Below are 24,948 nucleotides of genomic sequence, written 5' to 3' on the forward strand. Positions count from 1 at the left end.
TGTGGGCTTGTGTCGCTGGCCAGGATACCCGTGCCTGGGGAGGCCCCCCACCCCGAGTGCCTCACCATGGTCCTGGTGTCTGCACAGCCGTGCCTCTGGGCCAGGTGCCACAGGTTGACGGAGAGCTGGTTGAGCCTGTTGTTGCGCAGGTCCCCGTGGGCCAAGATGCTGTTGAAGAAGGAGAGGCCCAAGGCGCTCTGGCGCTTCAGGGCCTGAAACAGAAAAGGGAGGTTACTCCCGGCGCCGGGGCACAGGCCCGGTTCAGCGTGGGCGTGGCCCTGGGTCCCAGGGCCAGCTCTACTACAGATCTTCTGGAGGGTGAGCTGCTTAGCCTCCCCGAGTCCCAGCTGCTTCGGCTGTAGGACAGTTAAGGTGACACCAGCTCACAGAGTGAAGCCCTGCTCTGTGCCTCCCACGTGGGCATCTCCCGTGGACTGGAAGCAGAAGCCAGTGATGCGCTCATGAGACTCAGCGCTCCGTGGGGTCAAGGAATGAAACTGAACCCCGCAGTGATGGGCCTTCTTGCTTTAATGCAAGTACAAGTGAAAACCGAAAGGCTGATGTGTCCTCAGGCCACCCAAAATTTCAGTCACTCTTCCCGCCCTCTGGGTGCTGGTAATGAAGACCAAAGCCAGCTCCCCATGAACAATGTTAATGGTCCCCGAGGCTTGGTGCCCATGCCCAGCTTTTGAGAACCATTCTATACTCCTAACACCAGATCTTTCCTCTCTTGCTAAATAATCTGATGTGAAAGGTACTCAAACAAGGAAAGTCTAACCAAAATGTCAAGAGTAGAACAAACCTGAACCCCAGCTTTTCATGGCAAAGACAAAAAAGGGAAAACCTCCAAAACGGTACAGGCCCAGGAGAAAGGTTACCAGCTCCCAGAGGTAAACAAAGGCACCAGGGACAGTCCAAGCCAACAGGTGAGCCTTAACAGGGGACCAGGTCAGACCACACATCTGTGTGGCCTGTGATATCCCTGCTGGGCGCTCTGGGCTGGCACTGCAGACATCAGGGCTGCCAGGAGCCTCGAGCATCTGCTTTGCTCCTTGGCAGCTAACGGGCAGGGAGCCCTTACAGAGTGTCAGGTATGATGCTCTGTGCTTCACACGACTCACTGAATCTTCACAGCAGCCCTTGGTAGGTAGGCAGGATTCTAGAGCTGTCCTCCAGGATCCCTGGCCCCTGGTTATTCAAACACTAATCCAGGTGCTGCTGTGAAGGGACTTAATTACAGGTGTAATTAAGGGTATGGACCTTAGGGAGATAATCCTGGATTAGCTGGGTGGGCCCAATCCAATCACTTGAGCCCTAAAAAGCAGAGAACTTTCTCAGGCTGGAGACAGAGGCAAGCAGCAGACGAGGAAAGATGAGGCTGAAGGGGAAACCAGAGAGACTCGAAGCATGAGAAGGACATGACCCACCAGTGCTGGCTTTCAAGATGGAAGAAGGAAGCTGAGAGCCAAGGAACCACCCATAGCCAACGGCCAGCAAGGAAACAGGGTCTCAGTCCTAAACTACAGGGAACTGAAGTCTACCGACTCACATGACCTGGGAAGTGGGTTCTTCCCAGTGCCTCCCGGTAAGAGTCAGCCGGTCAGCACCTTCATTTTGGCCTTGGGAAACCCACAGCAGAGAAACCGGCCCAACCATCACAACTTCTGACCCGCCAGACTGTAAGATCAGAAATGAGGGCTATTTTAAGTCTGTGGAGACTTAAAGCCGTGACAGGAAACCAGAGCACGCCCATTTTGCAGATAAGGCACTCGAAGGTCAGAAAGCTTCAGGCACTTGCTCAGGGGCCACAGCCAGCAAATGCGGAGGGAGGATCTGAGGTCCAGCCATCCAACTCTGGAGCCCGTGCTGGCACCCACAGCCTCCCATGGCCCTCTCCAGTTTATCAGATAGACCCATGGTTAGCCATACACCCACGGTGAGCATCACATTAGGGATCCAAATTCTGAAGCGGCTAAGAGGTCTGCCCAATGCACCTGCACAGTTTCACCCAGGGAAGTAGGAATGGTGTGATGTGGTTTAGATCAATACATACTTTTCCCAACCAACCTACCAACTGTCCATCATCCAACCATCCTTCCCCGTGTGGAGCCCACGGAGTAGCAAACTATGCTAACTGCTAAGCCAACGTAGCCCCTCCTCCAGTGGAGGAGGAAACAGCACAATGAGCCGCCCAGGAGCAACTTCCGATGCAGCTGGGTGAGGGTGGCTGAGTGACTGAAGAGCCTGCCTCGGCAATAGCCCGGGCCAGGTGACGTCGCAGAAGCAGCCGAGCCGACTGAACAGCACGGCCGTCAAGGAGTGGGGTCCAGCTGCCCAGTCCCAAGCCGGCGGACACGGGGAGAGAAGGTGGCACCTACCTGGCACCGACTCATTAACTGGCTAGCAACTGCCCGCTCTGGGTTCCTCTGGTCAGTGAGCTCCGTCCCAGTTGGGAGCCTGGGCAGACATCATCCAGTGGGCTCCAGCCCGTGCTGCTCGCCTTTTAAACTGGCCCTCATCTGATGCCTGGGGAACAGGAGGACCCCCTGTGTTCTGCTCAGATCTAGAGGTCCTCACTAATAGAAAATTCTCTCAAATCCAACTTGAAAAGTCTCCCCGAGAGAGGCCCTTTAACTACACTTCACTGAAGCGGGAGAGAGTTTCAGAAAGTCAAACAAGGGAGACGATAGCTCACTGGCTATTTCATTATTCTGTATCTTTTCCAGCATTTTTTCCTACAAGCTCAATTCGAATGTGTTTTAAATGCACAGCCCATTAGAGATGAAATTGTTAGAGATGGGTCTGGGGAATGAGAAAGCATGCCGCCAATGTGCAAAGATCCGGAAAACTAAGAACACATTACAAGAGGACCAAATCAGGGCCTCGAGCCCCCTCCTCACTCCAGGGAGGCTTTAAATAGAAAAGAGCTTCTTTTCATCCTTTTCCCATGAGAACTGTCATTTCCAGGAAGTTGTAAGGGTCTGGCATGGTTCCCAGCTTCACCACACCCAGACGGCTTCATAAAGCTCGTGATTAAAACAGGGCTGGCTCCTTCTCGTGGATTTAGAGGACAATTCTGGAAGCAGGGCCGCGATCAGGGCTGAGAGATGAGACACTGAGCACGGGCACCAGCACTGGGGTTTTCACAGGGCGAAGCTTTGCTCCCTACCAGGCAAAGGGAGGTCTCCCAGCACCGGGCCCTCGAGGACCCCACCCCTGAGGCCCCTGTGCCCAGTTTCACAGTGTGTTGTTAAAGTGAAAGATGATATGTTCCATTTCAGCTCCATCCACCCATATTTTTCCTAATAAATGTGCATATACGGACAGACATTTTCAGTGAGTGTCCCTGGTATTTATGTGAGTTGAAATGTTCTTCGGAAACATTCCGGCCTTGCTCTTCTTTCAGAATTCTGTTTAGAGTTGTTATCACCATTAGCGCCTCCTCCCCCAAGAGAAAAAGAGGCCAATGTGAAAATAAAATTGTTCCAGATTATATGGTTCTGGGCTCTATTTTTACTGTGGGCCTGGGGGTCCCAGGCTACGGTCGTTTATGCTGTCGGCGGCCGCCCCTGAGTACACCCAGCTGCTGCATCAGAGTGAAGAAATGCACTTTCAAGCCACGTGGCACATGTTTCTTGGGCACATCTTGTCAAACACACTGCCCTGTTCTCAGAGGCCCCAGGCAAGAAGCTGGAGCCAGAGCCCACGGTTGTAAAGATGGGGGGTGGGGCTAAGAATTCTCCACAGCAGGGAGAGCAGAGGGCACGCGGTCAGTGTAACCAGTGCAAGCTGACAGTGAAGGACCCACCCCGACTATAGGGTACAGGGCTCTCTCCCGAAAGCCACCTACCGCAGAGACCAAGCTTACACGCATTCGAAAAAGGCCTTCCAGTTGGAGAAGGGGAGTTAACCTCTTCTAATACTAACCAGTTTGATAAACCAGTTCCTGAAGAAATGGGTTCTGATGCTGCCTCCTCCACCCACAGCCAGTGCCCTCTGGCACTAACTTTCCCAGAGTTCTGCAGCCCTGCACCCAGCAGGTCCCCAGGGTCAGCGGGACACGCCCACATCCTCCCTCCCTAGAGAGGGTGCTAGCAGGTACTTGGGGCCCCCAGGGCGGCAGTGGTTCTGTATTTTTCCTCTGCCTTCTGGACTGCTAACCTTAAGGCTGGACCTTCCTGCAGTGCCCCTGACCTTGGCAGAGGCCACTAGGGAATGGAGTCCAGAAAAAAATCCCACTCTCTCCAGGACTTGCTTGAATAGTCTGGGGAGAACAGGAACCCAGGACATAAATGTACGTCACGTGTGTGTGCACCCGCAGCTACAGAATATCCTTCTGGTTTTGAGTGGGGTGGGGAAGGGGATAAGGGTAACAGTGGTATTCTACACAGTCCTAGAAGTAAATAAGAACTAAATTAAAAATCCAGTTTGATCTTATTTTATCTTCAAAGGGCTTGGTGGGGTGGGAGTTATAGGAGCAAATCCTAGGAAAGAGAGACTCTGGGTTTGGGAAGGAAGTGGGCGCTGGGAAGCGGCTGGAAACCGAGCAGTCCGGAATCTGTCTTGGGTTTGGGAAAGGCAACTGGTGGGTGGGTGAGTGGCAGTCAGAGGAAACAGGAGTCTGCCAACATGAGATCAGGAACGAGCTGTCAGGTTGCCTCTTGCTCAGTGGGAATAACAAAACTGAAATGCTCAGAGCTGCAAGCAGACAGCTCGGGGTGGTGAAGAGCAAGACCCGGGGGCGAGGTGTGGGGCACGTGGCGGCAGAAAGTCCGAGACCAGCTGACCAGGGGAAGGATGCAGAGAAAGGTCAGGCACCAGCTTTGACTCCAGAGTCCCTGCCAACCTCCGCACCTTGATGACACCACAGGCATCAACCTTAACACAACGCCCGAAAGACCAACTCCGCCAAGCCTGAGACAGGGCTTCTGGGATCTGTCTGTCACCCACGTGTTTGGGCTGAAGCTACAAAAATGGAGTGACTGGGGAAGGGCATCAGGGAGTTACTGAGGTTGTACTATAATATGGAATCATACTGAAATCAATCATCCATATGGAAAATATGGAGAATATTCTATATGGATCATATGGAGAATGTGGAAAAACTGCTCTGAAAAGGCAGATGCAACATCTGATAAAAGAATATACTCTGTGGATGAAAGCACGGGCTCTAGAAGACTGCCTTGGCCATATTCCATAAGTACCACTCCAGGACTCCGTGTCCTCATCTGGAAAGTGTAGAAGGATCACTGGACAGTTGTGAGAATTAGACGAAAGTTCTCCAAGCTAGACTCACACATAATAAAGGCTGGGAAAATGTAACTTACCGTCGTGGTGGGGCAATAGCCACATGCCACTTCTTAAAAGATAACTGGCAAGGCCTTGACTAAGGAGGGCAATGCGACGGTTAAGAGTTCAGGCCGGGGCATCTGGGTGGGGACCGTGTTCTGTCATGACCAGAGGAAACCGGGGGCTCTGGAAACCTCTCTGAGCCAAGGAGAATGAACACAGCACCTACGTCCCAGGGCTGTCGTGGGTGTTAAAAGGACTGAGGTCGTTATTTAGCCCACATGCCTGTATGTCAAGCTGTCCGAGGTGGGGATGCCATGGTGAGTGACAGAAGGACCCCAGAGACCCTGTCTCAGGCACAGGCAGGTCTCCAAGACCCACGCCTCGAGGTCTGGTCCCATGAAGCTTACATTCTGCGGGGGGAGGCAGGCAACTGACAAGTGAACACACCGAGCATCACAGGGACAGCACAGAGGTTTTGCAGGAGGGCGGTGGCCACGTGACATGGGGTCAGGGAGGGCCACTCTGAGGAGGCACTTGAGCTGAGACCTGAATGACGAGAAGGGCAGCAGGGGCACCAGGCAGGCAGAACACGGCGGGACCAGAGGCCCCCGGGCCCTCAATGAATGGTCTACCCAGAAGCACGAACCAATGTCCAACCACCCAGGGAAGTTGCTTTCAGGGCGAGCGACGAGGGTCGGGGAGCCAGAGGCACCTACCTCGTCCTTGGCCAGGGTCTTCAGATGCTCCAGGATCTGAGCCATCACCGTCTCACACAGCTTGTTGTTTTCAGCCAGAAACTTGGAGTCTCCCCCATAGAGGCTGTCGTTGGAGTCGACTGATGGAAGAAACCAGAGCAGTGAGATATTCCAAGCCCGAGGCCAGGGACAGGCAGCCACATGGCACGCGGTGTCAGCAGGTGGCAGGAACGCACAACAGGACATGTGGAAATGGCGAGAATTTCCCACTGGGCTTGGGGCCTCAGGGAGTCACAGGGCAAATGCCTGGCCTTCTAGACAGTCTGAGCCAGAGACCTGAGGTGGAAGTCGTGCCCCCCTGAGCCAGTAGGGGACAACAAGCTTCACAGAGACCATGAGAATAGCTGCCAATGCTGAGCAGCCGTGTACCAGGTGCTGGGCTCAGTGCTCCACATACATTACTGCAGAACCTTCATAACCAGCACACACAACGGATGATGGATGGGGAAACTGAGGCTTGGTGGCCGTCCCAGCTAGGCTCCCAAACTGGGAGGTTCGTTTCAAAGCCTAAGCTATTAAGCATAGCCCCCAGCTGCCTGCCCCATCACTCAGCCTCAAAACTCTCACAGGTGGAACATAAGGTCCCCGTGTTTTCTTGTGAACCTGAGTCCTCTCACCAAAAAGTCCCCCACTCTCTGCCTGGGCACCTCCTGTGACAGCCGCTGTCCAGAGAAAGATCAGCCTGCAAGGACAGCCTGAGTTTGACCTCCCTTCCTCCTTCCTTCCTACCGACCTTGCAGGAAGCATGACCTCCAGGTGAGGAAGGAAAGACTCTGCAGGGCGCTGCTTTGCACTCTGCTCGTTTCACTTAATAAGATGTGGCGGAGCTATTTCCGTATCAGCTGGTCCCTCCTGTGGACACATAAGTTGTTCTTTCTTTTCTTGGTCTCGTTTTCTCTTGGGGTGGGGGTGGTTGGTGGGCAGCCGAGGGCCAGGGCCAGGGCCAGGGCCAGGCTGCTGCAAAGTCATTGTCTGTAATAAAATTGCAACCTCCCCCTTGCAAAATCAGTTCTTTCCTTCCATACCTACATGGGCCTACACACCTTTTCTCACCAGATCCTTTTTAAACTGCTTTCACCCCAACTCTCAAACGCCGACATGCATGTGGCTGAGCACAGTCATTTCCACCTGCAGTGAACAAGCGCTCAGTTCAGTGCAGAAGCCTTGCAGCCCCCCTCAGTGCTACATGGTCAAGGAGGGGAAAGTGCAGTGGTCTTTGAAATTTCTGACCCGAGGTCTAAAATTTGGCCACAGTCCCAGGTGCCGTGACATCTGATAAGCCAGAGGCCATGCAGGTGCCTCGGGAGGGTGTGGCGGTGCTTACACGGCCACATACACACAGTGCTAATCCAGTTCATGGTTTAGAGGCATCTTCAATAAACCGAGTCAGCTTAGCTCATCTGCTGGAATGTAATTTGCTGTGCTCTTCTTGGTCCGACTCATCACCACCCCTAGCTAAGGAACAAGCGAAGAAGATCCTGTCTCTCAGGCATACACGATTCAAAAGCGATTTATGAGGTCACAGTTGTGTGATGCAAACAAGAGGTGACACAGGTGGGGGACACGTGGCACTCGGCTGAGCTTGCAGATGGGAGAGGTGGAGCGTGAGGGCCACAGTGGACAGCCCCATCAGGATCAGAGTCACGAGCTGTCTGTTGGGGCCGCACAGACTATTCACGGGACTGCTGGCAACAAGCTACAGAACCAGGGACCACGTGTAACAGAACAGGCAACGGCCATAAAGACGAGAAAAGCCAGGTACGACGTGCAGGGATGGCTTCGAAGCTTTAAAGAGAGTGACCCTACTGGGGTCACTTGTAGAAAAATGGGCAATTATATCAATAGTCAATGCATCCAAAATACATCTAAATGCCCTATAATTCTATGAAAAAAAATTCAACTTCACCAGTAATCAAAGTACAGAAAACTAAAACCACAGAATTTTTTTTAAAAAACATCACCTGTCAGACTAACAAAGGTGAGAAAGAATAATACCTAGTTTTGATGTAGGTCTGGGAAAGCTACTGGTGGGAACGTAAGAGTTTGCAAATAGGTAAGGAATGTCCAGGAGCCACTTGGCACCCATTAGGACAGCTGTTACTAAAAACAACAACAAAACAAAAGGAGGGTGAGACGTGCTGATGAAGACGTGGAGACGCTGGGAACCTCTCGCTTTGCAGGTGGGGATGTAAAAGGGTACAGCTGCTGTGGAAAAGTTTAGTGGTTCCTCAAAGAGTTAAACAGAACTGTCCTATGATCCAGCAACTCCAATGATGCATATGCCCAAGGAAGTAAAAGCAGAGACTCAAACAGATAACTGTACACGAATGTTCAAGCAGCATTATACACAACAGCCAAAAGGCAGAAAGAACCCAAGTTTGTTCACTGATGGATGGACGGACAAGCACAATGTGGTTTATCCACACAACGGGTAACCATGGAAAGGAGTGAAATTCTGATATGCGTTACAACACAGATGAATCCTGAAAGCATTAGGACCAGTGAGATGTGCCAGGCACAGAAGGACCAAGACGGTGTGAGTCCACTTACGTGAGGTACCTAGAAGAGGCAAATTCACAAAGACAGGAAGTAGAACAGGGGTCACCAGAGGCTAAGGGGGAGGGTGAATGAGAAGTTATTGTTTATCGGGTACAGAGCTTGTTTGGGATGATGAAAAAATTCTGGAAATGGATAATGGTGATGGTTGCATAACACTGCAAATATACTCAATAAAACTGAATTGTGCATTTAAAAATAGTTAAAATGGTAAATTTTATGCTATATATATTTTAAAACTATTTCTATTTTACTCAGAAAAAAAAAGTTTTAGTACAGAGAAAGCCTTTGATAGGTCTTTGACTGGGGAAAACCACTCCCAAGGGATTTAGCCTAAGAAAATCACTCCACAGGTGTACAAAGATGCATGTATGTGATGTTCACTGTTTCATTATAAAGAGCAATGTTCACTATATGTTCAGTGTACGTTCATTATAAATGTTGTATATACTGGTGAGAGGAGAAGCAATATAAATGTCTACCAAGAGTCTTGATTAAATGCTCCGTGGCATTAGCATTAAATAAAATATCACGAAGACAATAAAAGTATATGATCTACAGCTGTTAACTACCACATGCTACACTGTACTGTTGCTCCAATACACTGTTACTAAAAGATATTTACAATATACTATTAATAAAAAATAACAAAACAGTATACATAGGAAAGCCCCATATATACAGCACACAGATATATATCTACATGTATTTCCTAAGTGATAACGTCCTAAGAACCAATTTTTTCAATTTGAAAAACTATATGTTATTATTTTGCATATTTCCTGCAATCTGCCTTGAACCTTTCGGGGAATGGGACAGGTATAACCATACAGTGATTAGTTAATTGATAAAACAATTAACTATTATAATGAGTATTTTAATTACTAACTTCAGAGATACTTCATGGATATTTCTGATTGCTCTTTAAAGAATAACAACTCCTCCATTTATCCTAGCTTTTTAGTCTAAAAAAGGTGAAGGCTGCAGAAAAGTGGGGAAAACAGTACACTGAACACCTGCCTATCGCTCACCCAGCGTCCCCAGTTGATACCATTCTGCCCCTTCTGTGCAAGCTCTCTGACTTGCTATCTCCACAACACTCTCACACACAGACAGATAAACACTTTTTTTTTTTTTTTTTTTTGGCTGAACCATTTGTAAGCAGGTTGTGGACTTATCGCCCGAGAAGGAGAACAACTGGTCTCCTCGCCCCCCAGCATCTGTCTGCAGGAAACCTCTCCTCCAGGCCTGAGCTGCCTGTTCAAGGGGACTCTCCGGGGGAGCACTCTCCCGGGCCGCCGGTGCCTCTGCGGCGGTTCCCATGACACAGGCTGGGGGTGGGCTGCCGGGGCCACAGGCATCCGGCCCAGGATTCCTGAGACGGCTCTGGCTCTGGCTGCTGTGTCTCAACTGCTGTCCGTGATGCGGAGGATGGCAGTGACTCTTGTAAGAAGAGAAAGAATCTGATTCAGCCATTCACCAGCATCTGCTTTTGCAGGCTGATAAAACTGCAGCTGGTGAAGGAACGTGTCAGTCCACCGCTGAGGACGAGGGCAGTTGCTGACATAAACCCCAGGCTCACTCTGAGCTGGAATCTACTCTTTCAGACCAGCCCAGCAGCAGTAGAGAAGAGAGAAGGTCTAGGACCGCCTTGGCCAGCCACCCAAGCTCAGGCTTCCTGCCCAGGGGGGCCAGAGGTGTGTTCACAGCAGGCTGCTCACCTGCAGGCGTGCGTGGACACGCAACACACATACCCATGCACACCCACACGCATGCGCACAAACCCTACTGAACGAGGGCCTGCTCTGTGCCAGGGTCCAGGAGCTGGCGACCTGGTGGGGAACAGGCCAGCCTGGTCCTGCCTTCATGGAGCTCACAGCCCATAAGGAGGTGCAGGTGGACAAACAGGCAGTTACAACAGCGCGTGCTGAACGTCGGGAGAGGGCGGCACAGGGTCACAAGATCCTCAAATCTAGGCGCAGGATGGAATTCAGGAATTAGGGAGAGCTAGCCTGGGCCCTGAAGGTTGAACTCATCAGAGAAAGTGTAAAAGGGGGTCAGGAGCGGGGAAGGGAGTTTTCATGCTAACGCTTGGTGACAAGGGCGGAAGGCAGGGAGGGAGGGTGGAAAGGGTGAATTTGAGAGTTAGAAGTAATGGGTCAGGCCAGAGTGCAGAGTGGGCCTGAGAGTCCAGACGGGGGCCCACAAGGGGGAGGAATAAGATCCCTGGCAAACGGCCACTAAAAACAGCCCAGGATCTGTGCATCTGTCTGGCCCTGAGGTCAGTACCCCAAATGCTTCAAGGGCCTGGCAAGCGCGTGGAGGAGGGAAGGCGCTACGGTGGCTTCCCACAGGCCCCCGGGGCAGTACTCCTCCAACGAGGCACCTAGCTGCACAGGAAATACATAAACATTCCGTGTCAGGAATAGCTCCCCTTCCACATCAAGCACGCTCTCTCGCGTGCGTGGACACAAGCGCTGCAGCTACTGCTCCGGGAAATCTCAGAATGTCCTCTTCTTATTCATCTGGAAGGAAAACAGCCGAGGCATCCTTCATCAATGAAAAAAAAAATCTGACCCCAGTTTTTCAAAAGTTCAAACCTGTGTCAACACTGTCTAAAAGGCTGCCTAGAATGAGACAGGATGAGAAAATGAAGCCCCACCCCCGCCCCCTGACTCTCTCCTACTGAGACAACTGTCAGGTCACAATTGTGCATCCAGAGTAAACACAGCTGGGCCAAGAAGGCAGCAAAGAAAACCCACCCTCCTGTTTTCATCTCTAAAAGCTAGAAAACAAGTCTCTGCCTGTCAAACATAGCCGCCCTCCCTGCGCTCGTGCTCTGGCTCCTACAGTCCACCCTGCTGTGCTGTGTAGACAGAGGATTCAGTGAATCCACTTAAGGCAGAGAAGAGTGAGGAGCGGGCTCGCTCCGGGTACAGGGTTCTAGGGTTTACAGACCCACTGCCACGCCAGTGTCTGGTCCTCAGAAGTTTCTCTACTGTTCTGAGCCCTCCGTGTGCCCTTCACAAAAGAGGAAATAAGAGGCCCACAAATATAGGAAAAGGACCTGAACTTCATTAGCTGCCAGAGAAATGAACAAGGCTGGCCACGTCAAGGGAACAAGTGCGCCTGGCGGGAGTGTCAAGGGGTGTAAGTATTGTGGAAAACTGAGGCAGTATCTACCGGAGCTGAACACAGCAAATCCCACAAGCTGGCACTTCCACAGTCACGTCCTTGACAGAAGTGCATCCTGAGAGTTACATATTCAGGGATGTTCACAGCAGCACTACTCCTAACAGCCCAGAGCTGTTCATCCATAGGGAAATGAACAAATTCCATCTCATTCATACAGAGGAATACTATACAGCAATGCAAAAGGATGAACTGCAGCTACACAGGACACAGAAGAATCTCACAGACATAACACTGAGTGAAAGAAGGCAGACACCACAGAACGCTTGCTAAACGAGTCCATTTACATAAAAATCAAAACCTGACAGACTGATTTGTAATGCTGGAAGTCAGGAGAGCAGTGTAGCTTTACAGAGGAAAAGTGGTGGTGCTGACTGGGTGGGGGCATGCAGGGGACTTCCAGGCGACTAGTAATGCTTGATTTCCTGACCTGGGTGGTGGTTACCAGGGTGTGTGCACTGTGTGATAATTCACTGAGCTTTATGGTTTATTGTGTATGTGTAACATGATTTACTTTAATTAAAACACTGTCACTTTGTAGTCAAGGAGGCAGCATAACACGCATCCCACAGGGAACTGCACTTCCAGCACTAACTGGCCATGAGCCCTTGAAACCGTGTGGCTGGTAAAACCACACTGTCCTTCTGAGTCTCCCCTTGCTCATATGTAAGACGGGGACACGGATGCCTGTGCTCCTCATAATGCTGTCAGGATTAGAGGACAAAGAGGCCCATGGAGTCTGGCACGCAGGGGGGGCTCAGACTGTGGGAGCCCCTAGCATCACTGACATCAACCAGCCTCCCTACATCACATCTTTAAGTAATATCAGCCCCCGATTCCCAGCCGGAGGAAGCCTCTGAGGGGTAGGACAGAAGGCCATCCTTAGAACTGCACATCTGTTCCCTGGAGTGTCCAGGTGTAGAGACAGTTGCTTAAACCCTGCAGTACATTTCCTGGCCAAAGCACTTTGAACCATAGGGCCATTTTTCAGAAACCAAACATGGGAAGTGAGGGTCTGACAAGCAGGAAGATGCTTCGGCCCAGGGGGCAGAGGTCTGGGACTGGGGCTGTCCTGTGTTACGTCGAAGACATGAGGAGGCGGCTCCCAAACCTGTAGCAGCAAGTTCAAATTGGCTGGTTGCACGTAGCGGAGCAAGGCCGCCTTCCCCCTCCAAGCACCCGATCTCAGGGTCCGGGCCGGGACCCACCTGAGACCGGTCAGGCACTGGCCTGGCATGAAGCTCCTGCATGTGCACATTTAACCACCATTCTAGGCTATCCTGTAGCACACCGAAGACAGCACCGATCCAAAAGCGCCTATCTCCCAAAATGATCCTGGATGCTTGTTAAAGATACAACTGTTGAAGATACAAAGTCTCAGGCCTCTTCCTGGGGATTCTCATTTAGAAGGGACAGGTGGGGCCCGGGAATCTGTATTCTTAAGAGTTGCCCCAGGTAATTCTTAAATTGGGCAAATTTATCAACACCCTGCACTAGAAGTTCATGGTAGGTAACACACAAGGGGATTCAATAAAAGAAAAAATGAGAACACTGCACTTGACATTCAGGAAATTCAAGCACAGTGCAGTCTGGCCGGGGACCCGGCTACCTTTGTCTATGTGGTAGAGGTAGGTCTCCTGGCTCATGGCGGAAAGCAGGTGCAGGACGCAGGTGTAGATGCGGATTTTATCATCACTACTGTCATCCCAGGTGTAGTCCTGGATCACGTTGAGCAGCTCTCGAACAAGAAACAGGACCCCGTGTTCAGGATGATCCTAGTGGAGAACCAAAAAAGGATAAATAATCCCACATACGAAGCAGGAGGTAACAAAATCAAGACAGAAACCCAGGTCCCCTCTCTTCAGCAGCTGTAGCGAAATTAGTGGAGTGTCACCTCTGGCTGAACAACACAGAGAAAAATGACAAAATGTCGTTAACCCCGCTAAGCAACACGCTCCGGTCGGGGGAGACAAGCTTTGAGAGCTTTGGGTCTGAGGAAAGAAAGCAAAGTTACCTGTCAGCTGAATGGCCTGTTTCCAAAATTACAGCCTTCCTCTTATGTGCATAACAGTAAAAAGCCTCGTTCCTCCAACCACAAAAGCTAGATTGCAGGCCTCACAGCAGGTGGCACAGCAGAAAGCCGCCCACCGCGGGCAAACCCCCAAATGACCACTGTCACCGCCAAAGGCACTGGCTTTCAAACACAGCCTCCCTCTTTAGGGTGTTCAACAACGTGAACAGCTAAACCGAGGATCCTCTCCTGGGAAAGGAAGAACCCAGGAGACAGTCCCACACAGAGCTTGTAAGAGTTCTCAGATGCTAAACTGAATCAGTGCTGGAAGCAAAAGAATCAGCAGCTTCAATTCAGCCCCAGAAAGGTACACGGGATTATGCTGCTCCTCTGCTTAACACCCTCCAAAGACTTCTCTTCCCGTGGAGAATAAATGCCCGGCTCCTGCTGCCATCGCCGCAGCAGGTGCGTCCTGCCCCTCACTCAGTCTAGCGCCACCTTTAAGGCCCCCAGGACCAGTTAGACTGCTCAGGGTCCTGGCCGGACACAGACGGCACACTCTAAAGGGTTAAGCAGTTGAATGAAGGATTATCAGAGGGAAGGGAAATAGTGAGGAAAGATGAGGCACCCAGGGCCTGGCAACAGAGGGAAGCCGCTACCATCCTCGGGCTGAAAGCGGGCGGTGGGGAGAGGAGTTACTGGAACATGCACAGGCTGGAGGAGGCCGCCTGGCAGCAGCCATGGTCTTGAATGAAGAACAAAGCCACTGCCAAACTATGGCAGCAAGCCCTGGGGGACAAATTCCCCAATGACCTCGTTCTCCTCCTGCCCTCCAACCCACTGTCAGTACCTCCCACTGGCTGAACCAGTTGGAAACCGGACAGAAGGAAGCCCCAAGGACGCGCTCTCCAGATGCCAGACTCCCACACAGATCAGACGGAAGGGCCGAGGATGCTCTGGGAGGCAGCTGACATGCTAAGAGTGCTCCGGCCTCCTGGCCCAACTGTTCCCCCAACTGGAATCTTGATCTTCAAGACTTGGGCCTCCAGATGTCATCTGACTGTCAGCAATTCACAAGGCCCTCCCGATCATCCATTCAGAGCCCCTCACCCGCCCTTGGTCTCTATGTCAAGTCATCTGTCTCATGTTTTCAGAGCAGTTCTCACCATCTGAAACGACCTTATTTATTCCTTTAGCGAACCATCCAACAGTATCTCTTGGATCATCTTTTTTTCATCCTAGCCTATAACCTCCAGAAGGACAAGTACTTTATCTGTTGTGTTGTCCAATAATACACTGCCAGGACTGCCTGGGGGACACACTGGTTCCTGGGACAGTGCTGGGTATACAGCAGGCACCTGGTAGGTAAATAATGTTGAACAGACTACATTTTTTGAGCACCTCCCATGTGCCAGGCACTGAGGTGGCTATAAAACAAATGACAACAGTAACTTTTATGGTAGCTATGAAAGCTACTATAGGTTTTCTACTTTCCAGGAAGATACTTTTATGACACTCCCCCTCCGTATTTCACAGATGGGAAATGAGCCACACTACTGGTGCACAGGGGAACCAGGATTTGAGCTCTGGCAATCTGGCTCCAGGATGGACATTCCTAACTGCTGATACTCTATTTACACTGCCTCTCCTCTCTACAGATGAATGAGGCATGCCTCGGACTTGATGCGGCTGGCTAGCTGGGAGAAGGTACACACAGAGGCTGCTATTCGGGATTCAGGCATGGAGTATGAGAAGCTCTAACCGAGGCAGGTGGGAGTTAACAGCTATGTAATCCCATGTGTGGATAAACAGCAGCGATACCCTCAATGGGTAAGAATGAGGGTGGAGGGGTGCGAAGTGTATTGTACAGCTGTTAACATCTCCAGGAGTTGCTGCTAGGACACTGGCACGAAAAGGGCACGTGATGATCTGAAGTCTGAATACCTCTAACTCTACACATGCAAACTGCCCACGCCGTGGTCTGCCTCCCGTTTCCAGAGTCAGTCTCAGCTGGCAACGTCCTACTGCCTTTCTTTGCTAACAGCTGTTTCTAACTAGGCTATTTCGTTCTGCTATGTGGATGCTCAAAATATATTTTATTTCAGGATCTGCCTTGGAAAGCGACAACAATCTGAATGTTCCAGTAACTTAATTTCAACACAAACTGCCATAACTATCGTGAGAGAGCATTCAACACAGCTTCAAAAAGGTGGAGGAAGGGGTAACGCAGACATGAAGGCTTGTAGCAAGCCATTTCCGTGAGCTTTTGTTCACGACCGAAGAGACCAAGAGATTATTTCCAACCTTCTCTACAAGGAAAAAATTCTCCACATGATATCCACGCTTCAGTGGTTGTTAACATTTTCAAAAAAAAAAAAGAAAATTGTACTTTGATGGCTCAGTGCCAGCAACTGAAGCAAGGCAAACACAGATTTTTTTTTTTTTTTAAGAAGGAAAAAAGATCCTGGGTTCAGCTGGCAATCCAAGCGGGAAAAGGTTCCCCTGGGGTCTCCCTTACAGCAAACAAATGCTTCCAAGGGGGCTCCCAAGGGGGCTCCCAAGGGGCACCTGGGAAAGACTCAAATCTCTCTCTCTCAGCTGGATGAAAAGGAGGCTTGGCTTCCATCATTCACAACATCCCTTTGGGTCCTTGGTTGGCGGGAATCTTTCCATTCAATGTCACTCCTTGGGAGAAGGAATCCCCTAGAAATGACTAACTTCCCAGAGAGCTGAGAGAGGCAGTGAAGGCAGCGCTGAGCACACACATCCTGACTTGGAACTCTCTTTCCTGGACACTTAGACTAGCTGGCGACCCTGGGCAGGTCACTTCACCTCCCTGTGCCAGGGTCTGCTTCTGTGAAATGAGGATAATAGCAGGCTTGTTTGGAGTGAATATTTGTGAACTGCTGGCTGGCTCACTGTAAGAGGTATATAAGCATGTTGAATAAATATTAAAGTCCTTTAGAAAAGGAGCCAGATATATAAAGATAGATTTTTTAAAAGTTTCTTCTGTATAGCACATGGAACTATGTTCAATACTTGTAATCACCTTTAATGAAAAAAAAAATGAAAACGAATATATGTATGTATATGCATGGCTGGGACATTATGCTGTTCACCAGAAACTGACACATTGTAACTGACTGTACTTCAATTTTAAAAAACAGAAAAAAAAGAAAGGAAGGAAGGAAGGGAGGGAGGGAGAGAGGGAGAGAAGGAGCCAGAAATCAGCAGGGCTGGGAGGAAGGGCACGAAAGGAAAGAGGGGCACTGGGGGGATGTGGAGGGGATGGGAGGGCGGGAGACATCACCATGGAGACGTGAGGCTGTCGGTAAGTCTATAGAGCTCCCTGGCCTCGCTGGCAGCCCTAGTGCCTGTCCCTCTAGCCTCTTAGGTGCTCCTCACCATGGCTCTCTTCCAGGCCCTCCAGTGCTCTTGGGTGACCCCTCCCACCTCAAGGCCTTTACCCACGCTGTTCCCTCTGCCCAGAACTCCCCCTCCTTCCTCCTCTGCACTTAGCGATCAGCTCAAGACTCACATTCTCAGGGAATTTCCCTAACCCACTTCCCTTCAAATTTGAGATTTTTCAGAGGTCCCTGCAGTTCTTTGTGACACTTGATACAACTGCAGTTAAGTACGTATTTGCTTAGTGTCTGTCTTCTTGAGTGGGTCCACATTTCTCTTGTTCATTCCTCCATTCCCAGATCAAAGAATATTTGCAGAGTAGACAGAATGAATGAAGCTTAGCACCTGGACATCATGTTATGCTGATGGCTGGGCCTTTCACGAAGATAAGCAGTAGAGAAGACATTTCCCTGCTGTGTCCTGATGATTCGTGCCAGAAAACTGACGGTAATAACATTTCCATTGCCTACAAATTTCAACTGAATCAAAACTAGGCCTCCGAAGTGGCAACACTGAACTTGTTCAATTATTCTATTTTTTTGTCCTATCAAATGTTAAAAGAAATGCATTAGTTCAATTATATAGAGAAGACTGGTCTGCAGTCTACCAAGAGGCTGACCACTACTAACACCAAAGCAGAATGCTTCAGAATGCTCCAAAAGTGACACTGCTTGCTGAGGAGAGAGGGCTGTCCTGGGGGAATGTTTACTTCTGCATTTGTAAGTAAGAATAAAGTAGGTCAGGTATTTTATTTGGTCTAAAATGACTTCAATTTTTTCCTAAATAAAATGAATCAAAGCTTTTCAAACCCGTTCTTTAAAAAGCCTTGTACAAGCACTGTTGGTGGGAACGCAACATGGTACAGCCACTATAGAAGACAGTACGGAGGTTCCCCAAGAAATTAAAAATGGAACTACCGTATGATCCAGCAATCCTTCCTCCAGGTATTTATCCAAAATAGTTGAAATCAGGATCTCAAAGAGAGATTAGTACTCTCACACTCATTGTAGGACTGTCACCACAGATGAGATGTGGAAGCAACCTAAATGTTTACTGATAGATACATGGATAAAGAAAATATGGTATACGTGTACAGTGGAATACTACTCAGCCTTTAAAAAGGAAGGAAATGCTATCATACACGACAGCACTGGATGAACCTTGAGGATATTATGCTGAGTGAAGTCAGCCAGTCATAGAAAGACAAATATTGTATGATTCCACTTTTATAGGGCATCTAAAATAGTCATGTTCATAGAACCAAAGACCAGAATTCAAGCCCAGGAGGAGGAGGAAATGGGGAGTCACTAAATCAACGAGCTTCACATTTTAATTAAGCAAGATGAGTAACCCTAGAGATGTGCTGTACAATATTGTGCCTCGAGTCAACAATATGGTATGGTACACTTAAAGCTATGTTAAGAGGGTAAATTATGTTAAATGTCCTTACAACAATAAAATCAAATTTAAAGAAATAAAAACAAGCTGTGACACGAAAGGTACAATGTGAACCACGCAGAAATGGGACTTGGGAGTTGTCTCATGCTTAACCTCCTTGAAGGAGATGTGGTTCCTGTAAGGACCACCCCCTGGCCTCTGAGCTCATTCAGCGCTCAGCCTTGGCTATTAAGGCTGAATGTCGACGGGCATCCGCAAAGCCAGCCAGTACTTACTACGCTGCATCCTGTAGGAGGAAAGCAGGGCTGTTAAATCTCAACAACCTTAAGCAGATAAAGCCCACTGCAAATGTTTCAGGCACAGACTGTGCAGGACAGGCGCTGGAGGACTTCCCAGCTCTGCTGCTTACCAGCTGCATGACCCCAGGAGGGCCGCATGGCCTCTCCGCCTCCAGGTTTCCTTAAGTGGAAAAGGCACGATGACTCCTACCCTGCAGGGCTTGGGGGAGTTTTCACAGAGACTGAGTGCTGACGGAGGGGGTCAGCCTGGCACAGGGCACCCAGCCAAGAGTCACAAACTGTGGCTACTCTTCATCTCATTAAGAGTAAATCCTGGCAGAAACCTGAGCAATGATACGAGGAAGAATCAAGTCTGTTGAGACCAGGGGTGTTCCCCTGAATGCCTAAGGGGCCAGGTAGGCAAAAGAAGCAGATTTAGTGGGTCTGGAGGTGTCCAGGAGACCTGGGGAGGGTGCACATGCCCCCCCAGAACTTGGCAGCTGCCTTCCAGCTGTAGCCAACTGGCCGGATTGGGGAACACAGGCCCCACATGGCAGGACATAATTTTTCACAAGGAACTGAAAAATCTGGGTTTTTCTGTGATCCACCAATTTTTACATGTTGGTAATTCGTTCCAAATGTTTTCCATCATGATGTGACCAACATGTGTATCTCCGGGCTAGATTCCAACCACTGGTCATCAGTTTGTAACCCCAGGGACAGAGCTTCTGGTTCACAAAACACTTTCCTATCATTTCAGTCAACCTCACAACAGCCCTGCAAAGGTATACATTTGGATGGAATTTTAGAAAGGTGACAATTGAGGCTCTGAGGAGCTACAAAACTTTCTCAAGGCCACAAGGCTGTTGAGTCATTGGGTCAGGACTGAATACAAGTTTCTGACTCCACACACAAAGTTTCAATGATTTTTAACAGAGAAAACCCTGCATGCAGAATGAAAATGCATCTAATTAATCAATGAACAATGGCATTGATCAATTTCCTCACTAGAAACCTTGATTTTGCCACTTGACAAATAACTAGGATATATCCAAAAGAGAGAGAAATTGATTATAAAGTACTAAGAAGAAGATATGAAAACAATGAGAGAAGCATCCTCGATTTCATCCCAGCCTCCTGACCATCCCTGCCTCTCTCAAGCGAACTTGGGATCTGAACTTGGAAAGCTGGGAGCCAAGTCCCTTTCTGTTTTCTCAGCTTCACCCAGATATGATTCACACACCCAAGAATTCACCCATTCAAAATGCAAATTCATTGTTTGTTCATATATTCACAAAAGTGTGCAATCACCCCATTAGGACATTTTTATCACCCCAAAAAAGGAACCCCGTACGTATGGGAGCTGAGGTTCTTTCATGCCCTGAGTCCAGAGGAATGTTTCTCAAAATGTGATCCTAGGACCACCTACACCTGCCTTGATGAGAGAGCTTTCAAAAATGCTGATTCAGAGGCCAAACCCACCTACTGAGCAAGACTCTTGGTAAAGGACTGGGGGCTGTAGCAAGACTATTTTAAAGTACATCCCCAAATTCCTATGTTTATTTGGCTCCAGCAGGAGCCAATCTGTTTTGTGCCTGGACCTTGTCACAGCCTGGTGAAACCTATGGGTGACTCAGAATACTATTTTTAATATAGAAAATAAAATACTTAAGACTTCAACTTTCACTGTCTTGCTGTGGTTTCTGGTACTTGCCATCAAAAGAACATCACCACCTTTTTAGTGTTTACAACATGCTAAGGCACTGTTCTAACCACGTATGTATATCTGCCTACTTAATATTCACTTACAGCAACCTAGAGATGTAGATACTATTATTCCCATTTTATAGATGAGGAAACTGCAGCCCGGTAATGTTACTCAATTGCCTAAGACTACAGAGCTGGGAGGAAGGGGAGCTGGGATTCCACCCTAAACATCTTGGTCCGGAGGCCTAAGCCGTTAACCACTAAATGACACTCCTTTGGCCATATAGAGAGCCTCGACTAATACATCCTGGAAACAAAATGAATGGAAAACACATTGAGAAATTCAAACAACTGACTAGAAAACCAACACAGATATGGACAGAACGTCCTCACACTTTTAGGGCTAAGAATGTACATAAAACAGGTCAGAGAAAGACATCACCTCCATGTCTTCTGGGGAAACGTACCGGAACTATTAATAAAGTAGAAAAGAAATTGCAGAGGAATTCCAGAAGGAATGATTCTGAGGGCCGCATCTTCCCATCAATGTTAATCATCTTTGGAACTTCTGGAACAAGGCTTATGGCGGCTTTGAAAAAGGCATCAGCTGCAAGACAGAAGGGAGGTCCATGTATGAGAACTCAGAAGAAGTCAGGGTCAGCTTTCTCCTTCCCACGGCCCGGGAGCCGACCCGGATGTCAGCCCTGGGGGGTACGTGGAAGTCAGAGCCCAAGACATCCGGCAGGTGCGGGAGGGGGCGTCCGCACACTGTCATGGACTCGGTGGAACCTTCGGTTGAGAGGGCACAGCTGCTACCTCCCATCTCTCTACTTTCCCTCCTCCCTCCTTTGAGCAATTCGGCTCAAAGGACCTCAGTCAAACTGGCTTTAGATGATAAGTGAAAAAAAAAACATGTGGTAAATTTTTACAGACAGCATAGAAATCACAGTTGCCTGAACTGAAGCCTTAACCAGAACTGGTTCACTGAACTCTCCTGTTCACCGCAGGAGGAACGCGCTGCCAGGGGGCTCACTTCACAGATGGGAAACGAGGTGCCGGAAGAGAAACGACTGGCCCTGTGACAGTGTCCTGGGTACGCAGGAGGGGCTAGTGCTGGTGGTGGAGCCCAGGCTCAAACTCTGGTCTGTCCAAATCTACTCTAATGCATGCTGTGTTGGTTAAAGAAATAACAATGGAAATGTCTGAAGGAATGCACACACACACACATACACACACACAACTTTAAGGACTCCTGATTAGGTGAGTGGTCCAGAGGATCATTTGGGAAATGAACATACTTCAAGAAATATGAAACAGTCTGTAAAACAAGAAGAGAGAGAAAGGAAGGAAGGAGTGAGGAGAGGAGGAGAGATGGAGTGAGGAAGAGGGGCAGTGAGAGGGAGAGACCAGAGGACACACACAGACGGGGAGGGCTGGAGGGGTGTGTAGAGGATGAGATGGAGACGGGGAGAGAGAGTTCTTTCTAGAAGTGCCAAAGCATTAACCATGAGAAAGAGCCTCAGGGTCAAAAGAGACAAAACACTGACCTGACAAATGAAATTTTAAACTACCCGACAAGATCAAACATTTGCATGGTCCAAGTATACTTCCACTCCGAAACGGCGTGCAGTGATGCAGAGAGAACATTGTACTGGTCTGTGGCACCCTGGGACAAAGCTGGAACCCCATCCAGCACCCCAGGGGGCAGATGTAGAAACGAACGCCCACGTCCGGGAACAGAGGCCGGCCCCTAATGAGAAGAGTAAGCGTCTGAAGCTGGAGAGTCGGGTTTTGCCTTCTCTTCCTTCTTCAAAGGAAAATACACGGTGTGGAAAGACACTCTCAGGAGCTTCCTTCCCAGGCTGCCTCTCAGACCCCGCACTCACACCCTTAACACATTCACCTAAGCAAGTTTATTAACTGCCAACTGTGAACGGGTACCCTTCGGGGCACTGTGGGCACGAAGGGGGAAACAGAGGGGGCAAGAGCTGACAACGTAAGTGTGATGAGACCAATGTGATCATACTAATTAACACCTACCTTCTGGGAATCTGTGGCGTGCTTTGCTCTAAAGGGGACACGAAGCAGCTGATCATGGTCTGGTTGGGCAGAAAGATTAGCTAGGGGGGCTCTGAAGCCAAACCTCCCAGAAAGAGCCCAAAGCTGCAGGGTCTTCGATCTTGGCCTCCAGACAGGAGTAAATGGCTCTATTCATGGGAACCAGAGGAAAGCCTCAGCCCTGTCTTAAGGTAATTTATTTTCTTAGTCCTCAAGCAGTCCTACGGGGAAGGTAGTTATTTCTAGGCCCAGATGAGGAAACGAGCTCGAAAAGTGAGTGGCCAGGTGAACAGTAGCCCAGGGATGGTAAAAGACTGAGCTGAGCAGGATTTAAAGGCCATTACCTGCACTGAGCAACACAATTTCATTCGTGATTTTTTTTAAAAGAAACACAAATCTGCAAATGACAGATCTGATAAGGGGTTTATATCCAGAATATAAAAAAGAATTTCTACAATGAAAAAACAAGTAACCTGACAAAAGGTTACCCGAATAGACATTTCTCCAAAGAAAATATACAAATGCTTTTAGCAAGCAGATGAAAAGATGCTCAATGTCATTAATCATGAAAGAAATGCAAATCAAAACCACAATGAGCTACCATCTCACACCCACGAGAATGGCCACTATGAAAAAAAAAAAAAAGAAACAGTAAATAACAAGCATTGGCAAAGATGTAGAGAAACTGGAATCCTTATGCACTGGCTGGTGGGAATCTAAACCGGTGCAGCTGCTGTGGAAAACAGTTTGGTGGTTCCTCAAAAAGTTAAATTTAGAATTACCATCTGCCAGCAACTCCACTTCCAGGCATATACCCAACAGAAACGAAAGCAGGGATTCACACAGATACTTGTACATGAATGCTCACAGCAGCACAATTTACAAGAGCCCAAAGGTGGAAACAACCCAAGTATCCATCAACAGATGAATGGATAAGCCAAATACGGTACACACATACAAAGGAGTATTATTCAGCCTTAAAAAGGAAGGCTATTCTGACACAAATATGTATGAACCTTGAACATGTTATCCTAAATGAAAGAGGTCAGACAAAAGGACAAATACTGTTTGATTCCAACTGTCTGGGGTACTCAGAGTGGTCAAATTCAGATGGACAAAGCAGAATGGGGAGGGGGGAGTAGAGAGTTATCGTTTAATGGGTACAGAGTTTCATTTTCTTTGAGGTGATGAAAAGGTTCTGGAAATGCATAATGGTGATGTCTGAACAGACTTGTGAATGTCCTTTAAAGCCACTGAACTGTACACTTAAAAATGGTTACAATGGTTAACTTTCATGTCATGTAAACGTTACCACAATACAAAAGTAAGACACAGAGCTGAACCTACCCTTGACCTTGTGCCCTCAGGACCCAGGCAGGCCTGGGCTCCACCAGGTCTGGCTGCCTTCCTCCCACAGGAAAAGCCCACTGTCCCCCTGGCTCTACAGGCACATTAAGTCCATTATGAAACAAGGTGAAGAGCCTCTCTCTGCGGAAACTAAAATTCTTCTCCAAACGACCTGAAAGAACTTTTATTTATTCTATTTATGTATTTGTGACCAAGCGGCCCTGAGGAAAGTGCCTGTTATTATGGTGCATTGAAGAGAGAGCTGGTCGGAGACGGGCGCCCTGATCCTCACACCCGTCCCACTTCGCTCCCGGTCCAAAGGAAGGGGCTAAAATAAACAGTGATTTAAGGGTCGGGGCAGAAAACGTTCCAAAGCAGATTTTTATTTCGATCCTCAGAAGACTGGCCCCCATTATATAAAATCTTGTCTGGGAGACTTCTCAATCTTGTCTTAGTGACTACAACTCAAACCCTACAGTGTATGAAAACAGGTTTTCCTCAGTTTAGAGTTCAGAATAATCACGTCGATAGCACATAACACCTTCTAAAAACATAAGTTAGTTTATAATGTTATGTAAGTTTCATGTGTATAACATTATCTCTACCTCTATGTACCCCACAGCATATAACACTTTATTTCGTAGCTATTAAAAGTCAAAGAAGACAATTTCAGATAAAATAGGTTAGATTCTTTTTTGTTTAAGAAACAGAACACGGAGAAATTAGATTTCGATTCATAAAAATTATTATCCTGGTTCTACTGGAGGAAGGAACAAGCATGTATATGAACTGGCTTTCCCATGCTATGCCTTCCTCCATCTGACTCTTCTGAGTTTTCATGGGACAACCAGATTTCTTTTCCAAATCCCATCTCAAAAAAAAAATTAAAAACAAAAAAAACCATGCAAGCCTGGCTGATCTCACTCCAGAGGAATTCATTCTGCTTGAG

At 48.7% G+C, this 24,948-nt stretch overlaps 1 protein-coding gene across 2 annotated transcripts in view; it reads right to left on the reverse strand.

Moving 5' to 3' along the window:
* The window catches only part of VPS35L (VPS35 endosomal protein sorting factor like), a 109,105-nt gene that overhangs the window by 1,186 nt on the left and 82,971 nt on the right, over positions 1 to 24,948 (reverse strand). The window contains exons 27-30 of one of the 2 annotated variants that reach the window (XM_074346257.1): positions 21,062 to 21,201; positions 13,405 to 13,570; positions 6,009 to 6,127; positions 66 to 212 (exon numbers count right to left, since the gene is read on the reverse strand). In XM_074346257.1, the coding sequence (XP_074202358.1) occupies positions 66 to 212; positions 6,009 to 6,127; positions 13,405 to 13,570; positions 21,062 to 21,201 (572 nt within the window). The other variant, XM_074346258.1, reaches the window with a different exon arrangement.

Source organism: Camelus bactrianus, chromosome 18, assembly GCF_048773025.1.
Source record: "Camelus bactrianus isolate YW-2024 breed Bactrian camel chromosome 18, ASM4877302v1, whole genome shotgun sequence".
Classification (NCBI taxonomy): Eukaryota; Metazoa; Chordata; class Mammalia; order Artiodactyla; family Camelidae; genus Camelus; species Camelus bactrianus.